This window comes from Opisthocomus hoazin, chromosome 3 (genome assembly GCF_030867145.1).
Source record: "Opisthocomus hoazin isolate bOpiHoa1 chromosome 3, bOpiHoa1.hap1, whole genome shotgun sequence".
Lineage (NCBI taxonomy): Eukaryota > Metazoa > Chordata > Aves > Opisthocomiformes > Opisthocomidae > Opisthocomus > Opisthocomus hoazin.
The window spans coordinates 42388157-42405326 of NC_134416.1; the positions used below are offsets into that span (position 1 = coordinate 42388157).

General features: G+C 41.2%; 1 protein-coding gene across 2 annotated transcripts; it reads left to right on the plus strand.

Annotated features, from left to right (window-relative positions):
- Positions 1-3: 3 nt before the first annotated feature.
- GGH (gamma-glutamyl hydrolase) lies at positions 4-16398 on the plus strand. Of its 2 annotated transcripts, XM_075416075.1 has the most exons (9): positions 4-219; positions 681-795; positions 2075-2125; positions 6121-6205; positions 9446-9584; positions 10451-10557; positions 10659-10749; positions 12036-12173; positions 14328-16398. In XM_075416075.1, exons 1-9 carry the CDS (start codon positions 81-83, stop codon positions 14447-14449), a joined length of 987 nt encoding a protein of 328 aa, XP_075272190.1. In that variant the 5' UTR covers positions 4-80; the 3' UTR covers positions 14450-16398. The 2 variants fall into 2 exon arrangements, with proteins under 2 accessions (XP_075272190.1, XP_075272191.1); XM_075416076.1 differs by lacking the exon at positions 2075-2125.
- The last annotated feature ends 772 nt before the right edge of the window (positions 16399-17170 follow it).

The following is a 17170-nucleotide window of genomic DNA, read 5'->3' on the forward strand; positions in this document are numbered from 1 at the left end:
CCAGCGCGCCCCGCGGCGCGGCACCTCCCTCCGGGAGCCTGCGGGCCGGCCGGCTCCGACGGGCAGCGGGAGACGTGGTCATGGGGCGCCTCGCGGGGCTCCCCCGGCTCCCGGCCGCTGCCGCCCTCCTGCTCCTGCTCCTCCGGCTCCGCGCCGCCGCCGCAGCCTCCCTCGCCCCGCGCGGCCGCCCGGCGGGGGCCAACGAGAGACCCATCGTCGGTAAGGGGGGGGCGGCGGCGGCCCCTGGGCTCCCGGCGGCCGCTCCCCGGGGGTTACCGGCGGGCGCGGGGGAACATGGCGGCCGCGGGCCGCCTGGCAGCGTGCCTTCGCCGCCCGGGGTTGGGGGCAACGGCGCCCGGCACCGGCGGGAGACGCGGCCGGGTGCTGCGGGTGGGTCTCTTGGAGCGTACCGTTGCTTAAAGCCTTCACGCATCGCGCGTACTTTGTTTAAAAATCTTCAAATAGCGGTAGCTTACGTAGGAGAGGTTGCGGTGCCGAGCAGTTAAAGCGGGGCAGCCGAGTCTCGGTCCGGTAACGTGTGCCTGCTTGGCGGCGGCACTGGTGCCCCGGTGTCTCCGTGTTTGTGCGGCTGTTCCGCGCGAGGCTGCGGCGTGCGGTGGGCTGCGGGTCAACCTTTCCTGCTGTGCCCGCAGCGTCGGTTTCTTTCTCGGCCCCCTCAGGCGTACTGTCGCAGGAATGCCACTTCAAGAAGTTCCACAAATTCGGAAGGTCTTACATTGCGGCTTCCTATGTGAAGTTCTTGGAATCTGCTGGTGCCCGAGTTGTGCCGATAAGGTAGGTGTTTACATCCTTACAAGTGGGTGATGATTGTTTGGCGTCAGGGTGTAGTCTTAGGGGCACGAAAGGCAGTTGTGCTGCTTTGCTGAGGGTTTAGAGCCCTTCAGAGGCAATTCAGAGAGTCCACGATTTGCACGCTGTTTTATAAATCAGAATAAAAGCAGACTGGAGCATGTAACTTTGAACATTTCTTCTCATGATAACCTGTATTTGAAAAATACTCCTTTTTTTAACCTGTAAAATTACCTTCCACGGTTTGTATCTGTGGTTTTTAAAGTTGGCTATGGTCAGTCTAATTAATGGTGCCCCGCAAACACACGTAGATATCTATTTATACACACATGCTATCTTTTGTCAGCATTCTGTAGTCCCAGAATTCAAGTAATGGAGGAAGTCCTTGAAGCCATCAAAGTCCAGTTCTGCTCAAACTATGGATTCCATGTGCTGTTGTATTTTGGTTGTTGGCTATAAAGTAGCAGAGTAAGTAACGGAACTGACAATGCTGCGTTGTCAGCAGCTATAAAATAGTAAATGCACTAACGTCAGGTGTTAAAGTGATAATTGTCAGAAGTTGAAAACGATACTAAGATGGCTGCAGAAAATCACTATAGGATGCATCTACACAGTCCAATAAGGGCACCAGTTAAGTGCCTGAACTAGAAGCCAGTGTTCCTCACGTAGCTGGTGGAGCTTTTGGAACGGTTGCTGACCAGAAGCTTCATCAATGCATGGAAGGCATCCGGTTCTGGCAACTAAGTTAGGTGTAGCAAAGCCGGATGCTTTGGACCTACCCAGTGTATCAGTGCTGCCTGCGTGAGAGTAGCTGTCATACTGGTTTGCTGGTGTTTTGCTGATGCTTAGGTCTTTCTCACCTTTCCACCTCTCAACTTTATCTTTACTGGAAAATGGGTGTGACTCACTGTTTGCAGCTCTGCCCTTCTTGGAGCCAATTGGAAACCGGAATTGCTGCTGTGCAGGAAATAATAACCATGCCATTCATGTAAATGTTAGATTTAACAAGTGTCTGCAAAGGGGTCTCAGAGTGCCTAACTGAACTGTACCTGACAGGGCAGTATTTTCAAGCTTGTGGATTCTCAGTCTCTACTGAGCTGTTTCAACTGAAATATTTCATTTGATTTGGGACTATTTTATTCTTTTAAAGCATGCTTTCTACATATTTTCTGTGTCCTGTGTTTCTGTTCAATAACAATGATACTTTTGTGGTTAAAAAGCTATATTTCATATGTGTTCTGTAACTATTTTCTCGGTGTTTCAGATTAAATCTTTCAGATGAAGAATATGATAAAATATTCCACTCTATTAATGGGTAAGTTTTGAGCACTGATTTTCTGTTGAAAGACGTGATAGTTCTGGTTTTGAGCTCTGGCATATTCTCAGGAACACTGTCTTTCTGCTCTCTTGAGAGGTTGTGCTGAGCGCTGCAGACATGCAAATACATTCTAAGACAGAGAGCGCGCCGTTTCATCTGATGTCAGTCTGCTGCGTTTCCTTCCTTGAGGAGCACGCGTCAGACAATCCGCAGCAGTGCCGAGGCTCATCTTGGCATTCTCCTGGGCTTGTCTGCAGGCAGGCGGAAGTGGCGTTACAGTGGTTAACAGTTTTACAAGGGAGATGGCCCACTTCCTCTTTGTTGATTTTTTCCTCTTCCTCATTTGAGTGATCGATTTGGTATTTAACAGCACTTGCTGGGTGTTTCATCCCTGTTCCTGCCCTTTCTTGCCTCATCCAGTGCCCTCCATATGTCCTTTATCATAAAACTTTCTGATTTCCAGTCTCTTCTACCATTTTCTCTTTGTGTGCTTTCTCTCTTGCTACTTGAGTGGCCTGTCTTCCCTGTCATGATTCTGTGGCTTAGATGTTTGCTAGACAAACATTCTAACTTTTCAGCTGACTTACAGCAACTGTCCATCCCTGTGTTCTTCCTACACTTTAAATGTGGGATAATGTGATCTAATTTAAGGCATTTTAATTGTAGACTGAGCAAAGTCAAAACCTTTTATATTTGCCTTGTGCTAAAAGTGCACTTTAGAAGAGTTAAAGCAGCTGACACTACACTTCATAGGCTCGACTGTGTGTGAGACCATAGCATGTGACTGGGCTACTTGTAGTCATGAAATGAGCATCTTAAACCATGAATATTTTTATTAAGCTTATGCGTATACTAGAATGTTAATCAACACCTGTAGAACTTGCAGATTTAGACCTGTGGCTGTCTGGGGAGAGCATTGTCCTCTTACGCTCCACGGTATGCCCTGTGCAGTAAGCCATGGGTTTTTACAGTCTTGCAGTAGAAGCAAGTATACGACAGTGATACTTTCTGCCCTGCGGCTCCTCATGTTGGAGACAAAAATGCATCATTTCATCCCTCTCTCATGGCATCCAGCCTCTCTTTACTTGCCAGAAGGACTTTCAAGAATGGGGTCTCCTTTTCTTTCTACATCACCACCTGCCTCGATGCAGAAGAGGTTGTTAGGCAAGTAGATCCAGTTCCCTTATCCTTCAGTCTTTGCAGTGACTGGCAGGTGGGTTTATGCTATGTAGGTGAGTAAGGGTGGTCTGTATTTTCTCTTGTTGCCCTCCGCAGTCAGCTAATGGCTTCCAGAGTATAGCTGTGTGTGAGTGACAAATAAGAGCTCTGGAGGGAAGGACTTCCCTTTCTGTGGAAACATAGAATGAGAAAGAAATACACTGATCTTCCATACTGTAAGAGCTTAGCTTCAGGTTGGAAATTATTTATTATTAAATGCCACCCTCTTAAAGTCATGAAATTTACTATAGTAGAGACAGAATTTTATTTAGCAATGTACTCCTGAGATAGCCTTTGAAATTCACAGTGTACATCATCAGCTCTAACCACTTAGAGATACTGTAATACAGGTAGTTGCATTTCAGTCTGCTTATGACAATGTCAAGCAATTATTATTGCTACTTAATGGGTTACTTTCTTTCTATATCAGCAGAAATTACAGTTATTTTTCCTAATTAGTATTGGCCAGTATTTGGTTTGAACAAAAGCAACAGCTGAAGTGAATTTTCTGCCACTTCCAGGTCAGGATCACCTTATTTGTCTAACTAGATCTATGTAGAAATCTGTAATCTGGCCTGTTCGGAAAATACCTTCAGTTGTATTCATTTTCTGTATTGGTGCTGGAGAGTAATCTGATCTATATCTTTGTGAATACTGCTCTACTTTTCCACCAAATACTTGGTGGCTTTTGCATGATCCTGTACATCATTCACCTTAAAATAAACCTAGTCACGAGGGTTTAAACACACACTCGCTCTGCAAATGCTTGGGATCGTTTGAGATGTTAGTTGTTTCTAGCTGCTTGTTAGTATCTCACTGATACCAGTTGCCATTTCCAGAGCACAGAAATGCAGACGAAATCGTAGAATCATAGGTTGGAAAAGACCTCTGAGATCGTCAAGTCCAACAATTAACCCAAAACCACCATGCCTACTAAACCATATCCCGAAGTGCCACATCTACATGTTTTTTTAACACCTCCAGGGATGGTGACTCATCCACTTCCCTGGGCAGCCTATTCCAATGTCTGACCACTCTTTCAGTAAAGAAATTTTTCCTAATATCTAATCTAAACCTCCCTTGATGCAACTTGAGGCCATTGCCTCTCATCCTATCACTAGTTAGCTGGGAGAAGAGACCAACACCTGTCCCACTACAACCTCCTTTCAGGTAGTTGTAGAGGGCAATAAGGTCTCGCCTCAGCCTCCTCCAGACTAAACAGCCCCAGCTCCCTCACCCGCTCCTCATAAGACTTGTTCTCTAGACGCTTCACCAGTCTCGTTGCCCTTCTCCAGACACACTCCAGCACCTCAATGTCCTTCTTGTAGTTAGGGGCCCAAAACTGAACACAGTACTCCAGGTGCGGCCTCACCAGTGCCAAGTACAGGGGCATGATCACCTCCCTGCTCCTGCTGACCATACTATTCCTGACACAAGCCAGGATGCCCTTGGCCTTCTTGGCCACCTGGGCACACTGCTGGCTCATGTTCAGCTGGCTGTCGACCAGCACCCCAAGGTCCTTTTTGGCTGGGCGGCTTTCCAGCCACTCTTCCCCAAGCCTGTAGCGTTGCATGGGGTTGTTGTCACCCAAGTGCAGGACCCGGCATTTGGCGTTGTTGAAACTCATACAGGTGGCCTCGGCCCATTGATCCAGCCTGTCCAGATCCCTCTGCAGAGCCTTTCTACAATCCTTCAGCTGTTTTGATAAAAAATCAGCAACTGCTGTATGTGGCTTGAGTAAATCTCATTGAGGCTGTGCTGCAGTGGGTTAGGGAGCGTTCACACATTCAGTTCAGTCAGTACTGTTACAGCCAGAAGAGACTTCCTTTATTTCATGTTGCGGTCTCTGATGGTACTTGATTACTTTCCTTGTTATCACGTGTACATGTGAAATCTCTGCTAGACTGTACTGAGTCTTTTTCTTCTGTGGTGTTTGAGTTTGGGTAGCCACACGGGGAATTGCCAGTGCTGATTATTCCTTTTTGTGGTGGAAAAAAGATTGTGCACTATTTCTTTGATATGGTCTCTGAAATTCCTTTGTGTTCATCTATATTAGATCCTGCGTGACTGAAGATTGCCATTAGGCGTACCTTTTTTCCCTTTCGATGGAAACTTTTTGATCTGTGTTGTCTGCATGAAGAAGGTTGCTCTGTCAGGGCCACAATTCTTCTTCACTGAAATTGAACAGGTTAAATTAAGATTGGGACCAGGATTTTAAAGTGGTAGGAAGAGACAGCTAAGAGTTGGGAGAGGATTTGACAGAGTCACAGCAGGCAACCCTTTTGTATACCAGCTGAAGTTTGTCTGTTTTGTGTGTTTTCTGTTTACTCTCCTGTTCCTTACATTGCACTAGGCTTGATCGCTACTTTGGGATAATAACCATTCTTCGGTAGAAGAACACTAAGATTTAGGATATGATTCACTTAGACTTGGACACCTAAACTTAGCTGTCTGCATGTGCGCTAGCTGTCTAAACTCACATAATTGAGTGCTGCTCAGTACAGCCAGTGGAGCCTACAGGGTTGTTGAACCTACCGACCAGTTAGGTGTCTGCTCTAGAAAACCTACTCGAGTCTCCACTGACTTTTCTGACTAGATCCCTGCTGTCCATAATGGCTGCTTAGATGCCTATCTATAGATTTCTGAAATGTAGGTGTCTTAACCTAAACCTGAGTCCTGGCCTTAAAACCACGATCAGACCTTTCTCTGTGTGCGCTGTCCAGGTTTTAGTTTGATCACCTTTGCTAATCAGATTCTTGGATGTTGTCTTTCAGGGTACTTTTTCCAGGAGGTGGCGTGGATCTGACGACTTCGGAATATTCCAGGGTTGCTAAGATATTTTACCACAAGGCATTAGAGGTAATTACTAAGGAACAGTCTGTTGTTGTTATTGTCACTGTTCAGAGGTCAAAATGACAGGGAGGCTCATATTTTCATAGTTTTGCATTGGCATCCAGTGTGTGAACTGTAAGCCCAAGTATAAGTAGCTCATTGCTGGCTTCTGCATAAAAAAATCATTTAATACCTTAAGATTCAGACTTCTGACACTCTCTCCTGTGACGTGTTGAGAGTCTTAAATTCCCAGGTTCTTCAGGCAAGAACAATATCATTTGCCTGTTGTACCTGGGGCTTTATGGCTGTGTCGAACTTGCAATAAAGTAACAATAATGCTTTCCAAAAGCACAGTATCCCTTGACGTTAAGTGTTGAACAAAATTATACATAAAGGTAATCATTTGTAGAAGTCTTATGATGAAAGTTTAGACTCTGAAGGAATTCTAGAGAGACTCAAACTAATTTACAACAATATAACGTTAATCCCTCCCTTTGCATGTATGTTACACCTAGCCAAACACCTTTATTCTCGCTTATCTGTAAGTAGACTTAAATATGTCTTTGGAGGTGCAGATGAGGGATCTACGTTAACACGTTATACCATTTTACCTATTTCTTTGCATTAGTACCTGTAAATGTAGCAGATATTTAAAGGAAACACTAGCTTAATTTATAACACAAAAAAAGCTGGGAAAAACGCTTGAAAGGTTATATTAATTATTTTTTAATATTTATATGATCATTAGCTTTGTTAAGAAAAAATTGAATTTCTGAGAAAGCTGTTTCTTTCAAAGAACATCAGGAAGGCTCTGAATCCTTTCTAAAGATGTAGTTATCTTCGAGCTTAAGAGGTGGGGCTTTTTCAGATAGTAAGACATTTTGAAGTAAAATTGCAGTGTGGAAAGGCACGGAGATTTGTTAAGGATCTTCTGTATTCAAACTGAATAAAAATGTACATTTTCTTCCTTTTTTCCTCTTTGCTGGTTTTATTTTCAGCTAATGTTGATTAAAATCGTCACAGAAGTCATACTTTGGCAAACTTTCCCCAGTTCTAGAGGCAGTTATGAGTAGTGCATAAACTGTTACCGTGGTAGAAGCGTTTACTGGCAGTGAGGAATTCCTCTTCTACCCTTGCTGCCAACTTTTCAACAGAAGGCGAGGAAAGCGCAGGCAGTGGCATTCACAGGACCAGTCAACTGCTGCAATTCAGTAATTAAGTTTCCTGCTCTTCAGTCCCCATGGCACCAATGTTATTCTTTTGTCTGTCTGTGCCTGTGGTGATTGTTAGTCTGTCGCCTTAAACCTGAATCTTGCATAGACGATCTCACTTTTATGGCATGTGACGATTAATCTCATTTGTCTCTTCGAAACTGCTCGCTCTGTGAAGTGCAGCTTGTGTCTGGTATTCAGTATTAGGGCAAGGGTTTCTTGTGGTTTGCAGCACTATTATGAAATTCCATTGACGTTTCACAATGATGAACTGAATTGCATATGTCGTAATTTTATGATCAGAGAGGCAAATTTATTAGATGATATGTGTTCTTCAGGTGAGTGAAAGGCAGAAAACAGTTTTCAGTTCGTAGGTAACCCTTACTAGTAAGTCGGGTTTTTTTCTGTGCTGTATGTGATGATAGTGTGTTTTGATTTTTGTCTTTTTAGATTTAATTAGCGCTATAAAATACTGGTAGTTTTACTAATGTAAGGTAAGCTACAATAGTCAAGAGTATATTAGCAAGTACAGAATTAACTGAATTTCATGTTTTCTTATAAAACATATGAGGACTCATTTTCTCTTCATTTTCAAATGTTCACAATGAGAAATGACTTGGTGTGGCTCTGCTTTAGTATTAATAAGAGGATGTGAAATGCTAATTCCTATCCAAGACAGTAGAATTTGACTAGCTAGGCAAAAACCTAAATGAAATACAGTTTTCTAGCTTTTAAATTAGTTTTGAAAATATGTCTTGGGCATCATTCAATATACGCTTAGCCTCCAGGCTAATGTTTATTAAAAAAAAGGGGGGAGTGAGTGACAAAATGTTTATGGTTCAGTTGTAATTGTTCTTGAACTGTGGTCCATTTTTTGCCTTTAGTGTTTTTATTCCTCACTTGTATGAAAGACACACAGTGGAGTTGCAAGTCCTGTGTCTAGCCATGCGTGGCAGGGGGTCATGAAGACTCCGCAGTACTACTAGTTGTCTTTCTGTAACTCTTCCATGTTTTGTTCTGAGAACTGGTTATATGGGGTTTTACTACCATGCTATCAGTAATGCAGTAGGGTAACATTTTTATTCTGAACCTGTGATTTCAGCTTTCTCAAAAATGACTTTTGAGCAGCAGCTCTTTGGGGGTGGTGGTGGTATGCATAACTTCAAAATGTTTAGAAACAAGTTAAGAAAGACTACTCAGATTTCACAAAACCAGGAGTTCTGAAACATCCCAGTCTCTAACATGCACTTACTATCAGGAATAAACCATATAAAAATGCAAATTTCCACTATGTGTATGCACCCTGCTTAGTTGAGTGACAGGAAGGTAGTTGTGTTCTCTTTTTGCTTTCCTTTTCTCCTTTTTGCTTTCTTCTCTTGTTTTTGCACTTACCTGCCAATTTTTGTTCATGTGAAAACGATTGTCACTTTTTTTTATGTTGCTTAAACTCACAATTTACCTTTCTGGAACACAGATCCAAGCCTGCTAGTTAAACAAGCATATAAGTGTGTCACTGAAGACCATAGCCATGCTAGTAAGAGGATTTATGTTTTCTTAGTACAGATGGGTGGGCAGAGGCATGTGGACATTGCAAAGGGCTTTTGCTGTGTGATCATAGCATGCTTCATATGAAAGTATGAGTTGTAATGAATAGACTTTCCTTCAGAATGGTTACAGATAGGTTTGTGTCCCTTCTTATGATTGCCTTTTTTATAGAAATGTTGCCACTTTGTGGTTTCTCTTTAGGCTGCTGTCAACATTACTTATTTGTAGAACAGAACAGTCAAATTAATACTGACATTAGGCTCAGTTTACTGCTTCAACGGACATGTGTATATCCCCTAACCTTCATATTTAAGAGAAAAACTAAGGGAGTCTGTGTGTATTTCAATTGTAATTGGACTGTTACAATTCCTCTGATAGCAATTTGTACTACTGTAGTAGTTTTACTTGTCACCTACACAAGAGAAAGCGAAAAGAGTAGGAAATTCTCTTCAGTCTTATTTCTGTAAATCTTCAGTACTTTTTCCTGATGTTGTTGCTTTTTATTTTGAAGGCTAACGATAAAGGAGATTATTTCCCAGTGTGGGGAACATGTCTTGGACATGAAGAGCTTACCTACCTCACAAGTGGCGAAGTTTTACTTGTTAATACAAAGACAGATGGTTTTGCGCTTCCTCTGAACTTTACCTCAGGTGAAAAATCCATTACATCTCATGTCTGAGTTCTGCTGAGAGGTGTTGTGCTGTGTTTGTGATAAATATGCAGGGGTGAATGTTTGGGAGGTTTCTGATGATTTAGTTGTTAAATTCTTTCTCATTAGGTTGCCTCACTGTTTGTATAAAGTCAGTGCAACTCTGTCACTTCTAAAGCAGAGAAGTGAGCACAAGCCGTTTGAAACCAACAGCAGGCAGCAAAAACCACAGCTGTGGCTCTTTGAGTCCTTTGATAATTTGGACCTACAAAAATGATGCAGATTCAGGTCCCTGTTTGTTACCAAAGTGAAGAAAATTCACGAGTCCAAAACCTATGAAACTTGGAGAGTAGGTGATTTTAAAATTTTTCGAATTGCATCTTTCCTGATGATGAATATTAGCATTGCTGTCCCACTTGTGCAGTACTGAAATTGGAGAGGTCCCTGAAGATAGAGCTGTGCCACTCAGCAACACTGGTAAAATGTGGCCTCTGTTGATACTTTATCCTTTAATTTGTGAGTGATCCAGCTGCGGACCGTGTAGCATTCACAAATTCTGTCAGTTGTGCTCATTGTGAATGGAAAGGCCGCTGAAATAAGTGGCAAAGAATGATGCTTATTTTAGTGAGAACTGAGGTAGCAAAGTCAGGTCCTCTCTGAGTCGAGATTGGTGGTAACAGCATATTGGGAGCATCTTGTAGTTATTTCACTGATTTTCCTTGCAACGTATTCTAAAATCATAAAGTTGTGCTACAGAAAAAAGTGTAATGCAGTATTTTGTTAAATTTGTCTCCTGTTCAGTATTAGTCCATCTGTTAACAGCTTGGGTAGTGGACAATATCGTTTCTTCATTTTTCTTTGTAATAGCTGCAAAAAACAGTAGACTGTTCAAGAATTTCCCTGATGATTTATTACATGCATTTGCTACTGAGCCGTTGACATCCAACTTTCATATGTGGAGCCTCTCCATGGAGGTATTTGGTCGTTTTATTTCCTGAACACAAACACATTTTCTCTGTTAAAACTAGAATAAAATGAGCAAATAACACATCTTTTGACCCCCTCCTTATCACAGAATTTCACAAAGAATGAAAAGCTTCGTAATTTCTATAATGTTCTGACCACTAACACCGATGATCAAGTGGAGTTCATATCTACCATGGAAGGTAGGGAATTGAATTTCCTTTGTAAACTGTGACTGCAAAAAACTAGTTCTTTAGAGGTGTTGTGGCATTGATGTCAATTTATACTGCAAGCTTGCTGTTCGAATAGCAGGGTGAGTGTCAGCCCTGTCAGTGCTCTGACGGTGAGGAACATACTCTGTTTGCAGAGATGTTTTATCTTTTGAATAGATATCTGTGAGCCTGGTTACTTACTGCTCTCACCTGCTGTTCTCCTTCCAAGTACGCTTTAGGACTGGAGTATTCGAGTGCTGTGATGTGAAGTGTACAGCACTCGTCCTGTAGTAGTGTAATGCCTCCGCAGTGCAGTGTGCCTCTGTTGCACCTTGCTTTCTGTCTGTCTGCTTAGGCGTGCATTCCTGTGATGCTCTGTATCTGTTTGCTGTAGGGGAAGAGCAATTCAGGGTACTGAGGTAACAGCAACATCCCTCATTGCTTCAGCAGTAATACTGGTAATTGCCCTCCTCCAAAAGCCTTTTGCACTGCGTATCTTGTGTTGGGGATGTTTTGCACTAGACTTGCTCAGCTCGAGAAACAAGTTAGCTCTTTAGGGAGTGGTTTATCTTGATCAATGCACCACTAGTAGCTCCACAGTAAGGCCCAGCTGTCGGCCCACGGGATTCTTCTGTATGGCACACTGGCTGTCCTCCAGAAGAAAAGAATAGCAGTTTGATCAGGAAAACTGATTAGGCTAATGACAGACATCCCCCGTGCCTGTAAGCGGTTTATCACAGAACAGTCTGCTGCTGCTGCGCTGCTGTTCTCCGTACGAGAGTTAAGGACTGGCTTCCCCCTGTGTGTATCGGGCCTGGCACAGAGCAGGTGGGAGCTGCCCCTGGGCTGACTGGGCATTCAAGGAGATCCGAAGACTTAGATCTGTCCCGTGGAACTGACAGGAAAATTCTGTGTGGCTGTGAATATTGTATGTTGAGTGATGCTGGCAGTAGATAGGAAGTTTTGAGACTGATACACTTGTAACATTATTTTTTAGCATATATGTATATATATATAAAAATTCTGAAATGAATAATCAAAAAAGTGATGTACAAAAATCTTCTTGCGTGGAGTGAGACCCTTGTTTTACAATACCCATTTTTTCCTTCAGTTCTGCTGTGACTTTAACAGAGTTTCAACTTGCTGTTTAAGCTTTTGTGAAAGTGTTAATAAGTGAGGTATTTTTGTAGCTTATTCTTTGAGGTTTTTTTGCAGTGAGACTAAACACATAATTCTTAAGGCATAGATCTTGCTTACGTGCTTTGTGTTTGTTGCAGCGTACAAATATCCAATTTATGGCGTCCAGTGGCATCCAGAGAAAAATCCTTTTGAGTGGAAGAATTCGCCAGGAATTCCACATTCCCCGTCAGCTGTAAGAGCAGCATATTACATAGCTGACTTCTTCATTAACGAAGGTAAAAAGTTTGTAATCCATAAATGTCGATTATTTAGAGTGAAGCATTAGTGAAAAATCTTTAAAGATGACAGACCTTTTTTTCAGCTGTCAAAGTTCAGTACCTCTTACTGCTTTCTGAGAAGATTACTCTGCAAGCTTTATAGGCTTACAAAAAAAGCAAGGGGTACTAGAAATAGAATGGCTTAGTAAAAGTGACATCGAAAGGCCAGGCATTCCACAAACTCTTTTTAGTAGACTGGCTCAAAAGCATTGTTTGTGCTGTGACTTTCTACCGTTTCTGTCATTTCATTATAAGATTTTAGTCTCCCTGGCACAAACAGAATGAAACAAAAAAAGTACTCCTTTCATAATTCCAGAGGTTTCTTCAGTTCCCAACTGAGTTACAGTCATTCAGTGTATTCTCCCTTGCAAAATATATGCACCAAGATCACAAATACTGCTTGGGCAGGATATGGATGTATCAAAGGGGTACAATATGGTGTTCAGCAGTTATACACTATAGACAGCACAAGAAGTTCTTGAATTTTACAGAGCCTCTAATTTGTTTGTTTATACCATAAGAAGCTGGAAGTAACTAATGTGTAAAATTTATGACACTTCTGGTCTATTTGTTGTAAATATGCAGGAGATAAAAACAGAAGTATTTGAAGGGATCAAACTTACTTTATTCCTTTATTTATACGTATTATGCCATTCTGCTGAAATAGCATTTTCATATTTTAAATTGACTATTTATGAAATTGTCTTACCTGATCGATTGGAAGTATGAAGAACATAATCAGTAACCTAATTGAGTTTGGTCTTTAGATTTGATCTCTAATCAAAAGAGTCACCTAATTGGAGAGAGCAGACAGTGATTTAAAGAAATGCAACTTGTGCTGACCTGGTCAGTGAGAGTGTAGAACTAAAAGTTGTGCTTCATACACGTTCAAGGCTCTTTTTTGCATAATGTAGTCCTACTCCTCTTTGCAAAAAGGTAGCAAAATCATGTCAAATTCCTTGTCAGTATCCATAAGCTTCCTGTATTTTAAGAATTTTGATTAGGGTACTTATGAGATACTAAGACAAAAATAAAGGGGAAAAAATGAGAAAGTATAGTATGAGTCTGTTTTTTCTTTTGTAGTCTAATACTAGAATGCAGCATGTTTTCTAGCTCCATTTGCTACTTCTCTAGTACCTGTCTGCACACTGTATTACAGGCAGAAGTAAGCTTCCTCATATTACAGGCAGAAGTAAGCTTCCTCAGGCCATTATACAAGTAAATGTTGCAAAATAAGTGCCAACTCTGCTTGTAAGTCCTATTGAGACACAGTACATGTGAGTTCTTTTATGTATGTATACACATATAAGGAGTTTATGCATAGTACCACATAGATGTGTCGTTAGATTTTGGATCTGTTGACCTTCAATTCTAGTAGAGCAAATTCATGTCAGCCAGCTGTACCCCACCTCACATACCAAATCATGAGTTATTCTTCAGTACCTCCCCAATCCGTATACAGCTGCTCCTACTGAGTACTTCATGTCGTAACGTTGCAATGAGTAATTGATGTTTTAGCTAATGAAAGCCAGAATGTCTTCCTTAGCTTTGAAAATAAACCACAGGGTGAAAAATGTAAACTGTTTTCAGCTGGCAAAAATACACTTATTTGTGATCTATGATTAATATCTAAACCATTCTACTGAAATACCATTTTCATACCCGTCCGTTGTTAATTTTAACTTGTGTAGAGTTGGTGATAAACCAGACAAGGATTCAGTTTTTATCGTCCTCGCTAGCACAGTCCATGCTAACACTGCAACTTTCAGTAGGCTGATGCTCTGTTATATCTTCGATGTATATTCAAGTACAAATACTCTTTCAGTATTACAAGTACTGGTATCTCTGGTAGATGCTGCCAGTATCTCATGGATAGATATTTTTGTACGATCTTGGTTTTAGTAGTAATTAAATAATAATTAAATTTCTTCCTCCCCGGTAGTAAATATGCTGTAACTACCTTTCTGAAGATGTATCTTCATAGTTCTTCACATACAATTTACTGTAATTTCATTTGCTGTTATGCTACGCAGAATAACTTACTTTGCGAAGAAAGATACTGTCAAGGAGGGTAACAGTAAAGTGATCTGTACTTTTACAATTGTTTTACAGCCCGAAAGAGCCTGCACCATTTCCCCAGTGAAGATGAGGAAACAAAAGAATTGATTTATAATTATACTCCAGTATATACAGGAACATTTTCTTCATTTCAGCAAATCTACTTTTTTGACTGAGTACCGTGTCAAAGGTGCAGTGTTGCTATTTGTAAATGGAATTATTTACCAGCATTGTGTAATTAAGCTGATATAGTGCACTGCACGTGACAGAAAGCCAGAACAGTTCTTTTCCTTTACAAGGATTTATCCTGTGTTTCTTCTGCACTGTTGGACCATTAATATTAAAATTTACATTCAGTAGCACAAGAATTGTCTTAGATCACACTGTTAAGGCAAGCTACAGACAAATTATTTTTTCTTCCAGGGAAGGGGTCTTGGTTATGCTTATAAACTTGGAAGTAATTGTGTTTAGTACAAGGAAAAACTGTGTTCGTATATTTTAAAATATGAGAGTTATCTCTGTAAAATGTTGTGGAGTATGGTGGCACTAAAGGCTTAGATATGTTGCTCAGTAAAATTCTATCCTTTTCAAATGATTTAACAAATGAGACTCTTGGGTTGTCATGAATATGTGTGTGTAACCAAGTTCTTGACAGGGACTATGTTGTCATTTGAAAAATCGACCAAAATAGTTAGGAGGCATGATAGCAAAGAGACAGTCTTGCGTAAAAAACACATGTTATATCCCATTTATGAAACTGTTTCTCTTGTACATTCAGCATTGTTTGGTGTGCTTATACCTTGTGAGGTCTATGTAAATATGAGGATGCAGTGTAAACTAAGCATTGCAAATATCAGGTAAAATAAGTAAGTTTGGAGGGCATAGTTAAGTGCTGGTTCCACTTCCTGTTCTTTTCAAATTCAGTTCTGTATATCCTTCAAGAATTTGTCTGAGAGTAACTGGGGTCAGCAGGCAGATATGAGATGCGGACGTCTGTTTCTTTGTATTTAACAGAATGTAAACCTAATTTTTTCTTTATATAGTCTGACTTTCCCTGTAGCTACTGGATAGAATTCTCAGTTCAACTCAGGAGGTAGTTTGCCGTTCTTGGTAAAGACCGTAGTTTGTTTCTGTCTTGTTGGATAGTTTAACGCAGCTAGAAATTAAACAGCAGATGAATGTATATGAAAAACCTATTAATGTTGACATAATGTGATAATAGCAGTTGCATTCAATACACTGTGATATTTTTTCCTTTTTTTTTTCTTTGCTGCATTCTTAGTGAAGATGTTGTTCAGTGTTTTTGTGTGGTGTCCAAAAAGGAACTAAGATGAGACAATCAAATACAACTCTCCTCTGTTGCACAGCTTCCAAACTCTGTTAACATCAATAGAGGTTTGGAGTTTGTGAAGAACTCAGGTTTATACCTCAGCTCTGTTTTGTAGTACCTTATAGTCTCAAGTGCCATATCTGTATAAAGCTGATACGTTTCTCAGGTTTTTCAAGTAAAAGACACTCTAACTTGTTCTTTATCATGAAACAACTGTGTAAGAGACTGTGAAATGCATTAGTTAAAAAGCTATGAGGAAACATTAACTGTGACTACCAGAAAGACGCTACCAGGTAATTACAAGCTTAAACATGTGATGTTGCAGATTATTTCTCCATTTGTCAGATGAGCCAAATTCAGTAAATGGAACTAATTTTAAATACAGGTGACTTTTTTATATTAACTATGTTAGCTGACTCCTGAGTAGAACCAAGTGTAAAAAGAGGAATACGCTCTACAGTTGCATATAAACGTAGCAGCTAAGACACAAACCAAATCCAGTCTTCTTATTTAGGCTGAATTCTTTGGCATACCTCTAAGAATTTGCCTAAGTAAGGAGGGCAGGATTTAGCCTTAAAAACAGGGGTCAATCTTGCAAGTGAAATGTCTGCTAACTGCAATGGTAGTGATTAGTTCTTAAGTGTACAACTATAAGGAATATTGTGTGCAATATAATGAGAGAGCAGTGTATTTATTATGAATTTATATGTGTCTTTCCTTTATATCTTTGATCTTGTAAGGCCTTATTTGATGGTGTCCCTGATTTTTCTATGATATATAAAATAAACTTTTATTCCAGCAGATGCGTATTTTTGTTCTTTGTTGGATACCGTAGATAGAGCAGTAACAGTCATTGTCTTTTTATTTATATCTGTGACAGTTACAAATCGGGAGGCTGCTGTAACCTGCGTCCCCTGGGTATGGTCATGTCAGCAAGCCAGGGTCAGGATGAGTGAGATCCGTGGCCCAGCACAGACACACTTCCAGCACGGCTCAGGTAGGGCCCCATGCCCACAGTCCCAGCTTAAACACACTGAAACGTGGCTGCTGAGCCAAGGGGCAGAAGCTTCCAGCAAGGCCGCCCATGGCTCTTCCTCATGCAGCCTTTTCACAGCAGGCTCATCCCAGGTGCAGAGCGTCAGAGCTCGCTTGCACGCAGGCAGCCGAACTCTTGTGAAGGTTGGAAGGGGTTGCAGAGCTGGTGGATGTTCTCAGGGGTCTGAGAGCTGTAAGCAAAGCAACTTCTGTCTGCAGTGTTCAGCGAAGTGAGAACTTCTGTCTGTTCCTGATAATACCTGACATCTTCCATCAACTTCTCCTCCAGTCAGAAGGAGACTATAGGAACCCAGAGTTGGCTAGCACTCACCTGATAGAGGATTTTTGTTTTAAAGAAGTTTCAGCAGACCTCCTCTGTGCTCAAAGTGATTTACAGTATGGTTTTTCATTGCTCAGACAAAACTTCCAACATAGTTTTTAGGATTAGTGCTGGAGAGAGAGGAAAAGGAGTGTTGTGAATGACTGGTTATGTCGCTTAAAAGATCACTCAAAGGCTTTGCAAGAAAAGATT

Bases quoted from the DNA above. Each gene is read 5' to 3' on its own strand.
- GGH (XM_075416075.1), top strand. From the start codon at position 81: ATGGGGCGCCTCGCGGGGCTCCCCCGGCTCCCGGCCGCTGCCGCCCTC. The intron at 796-2,074 runs GTAGGTGTTTAC...TCGGTGTTTCAG, and splicing joins GCCCGAGTTGTGCCGATAAG to ATTAAATCTTTCAGATGAAG. The intron at 9,585-10,450 runs GTGAAAAATCCA...TCTTTGTAATAG, and splicing joins TCCTCTGAACTTTACCTCAG to CTGCAAAAAACAGTAGACTG.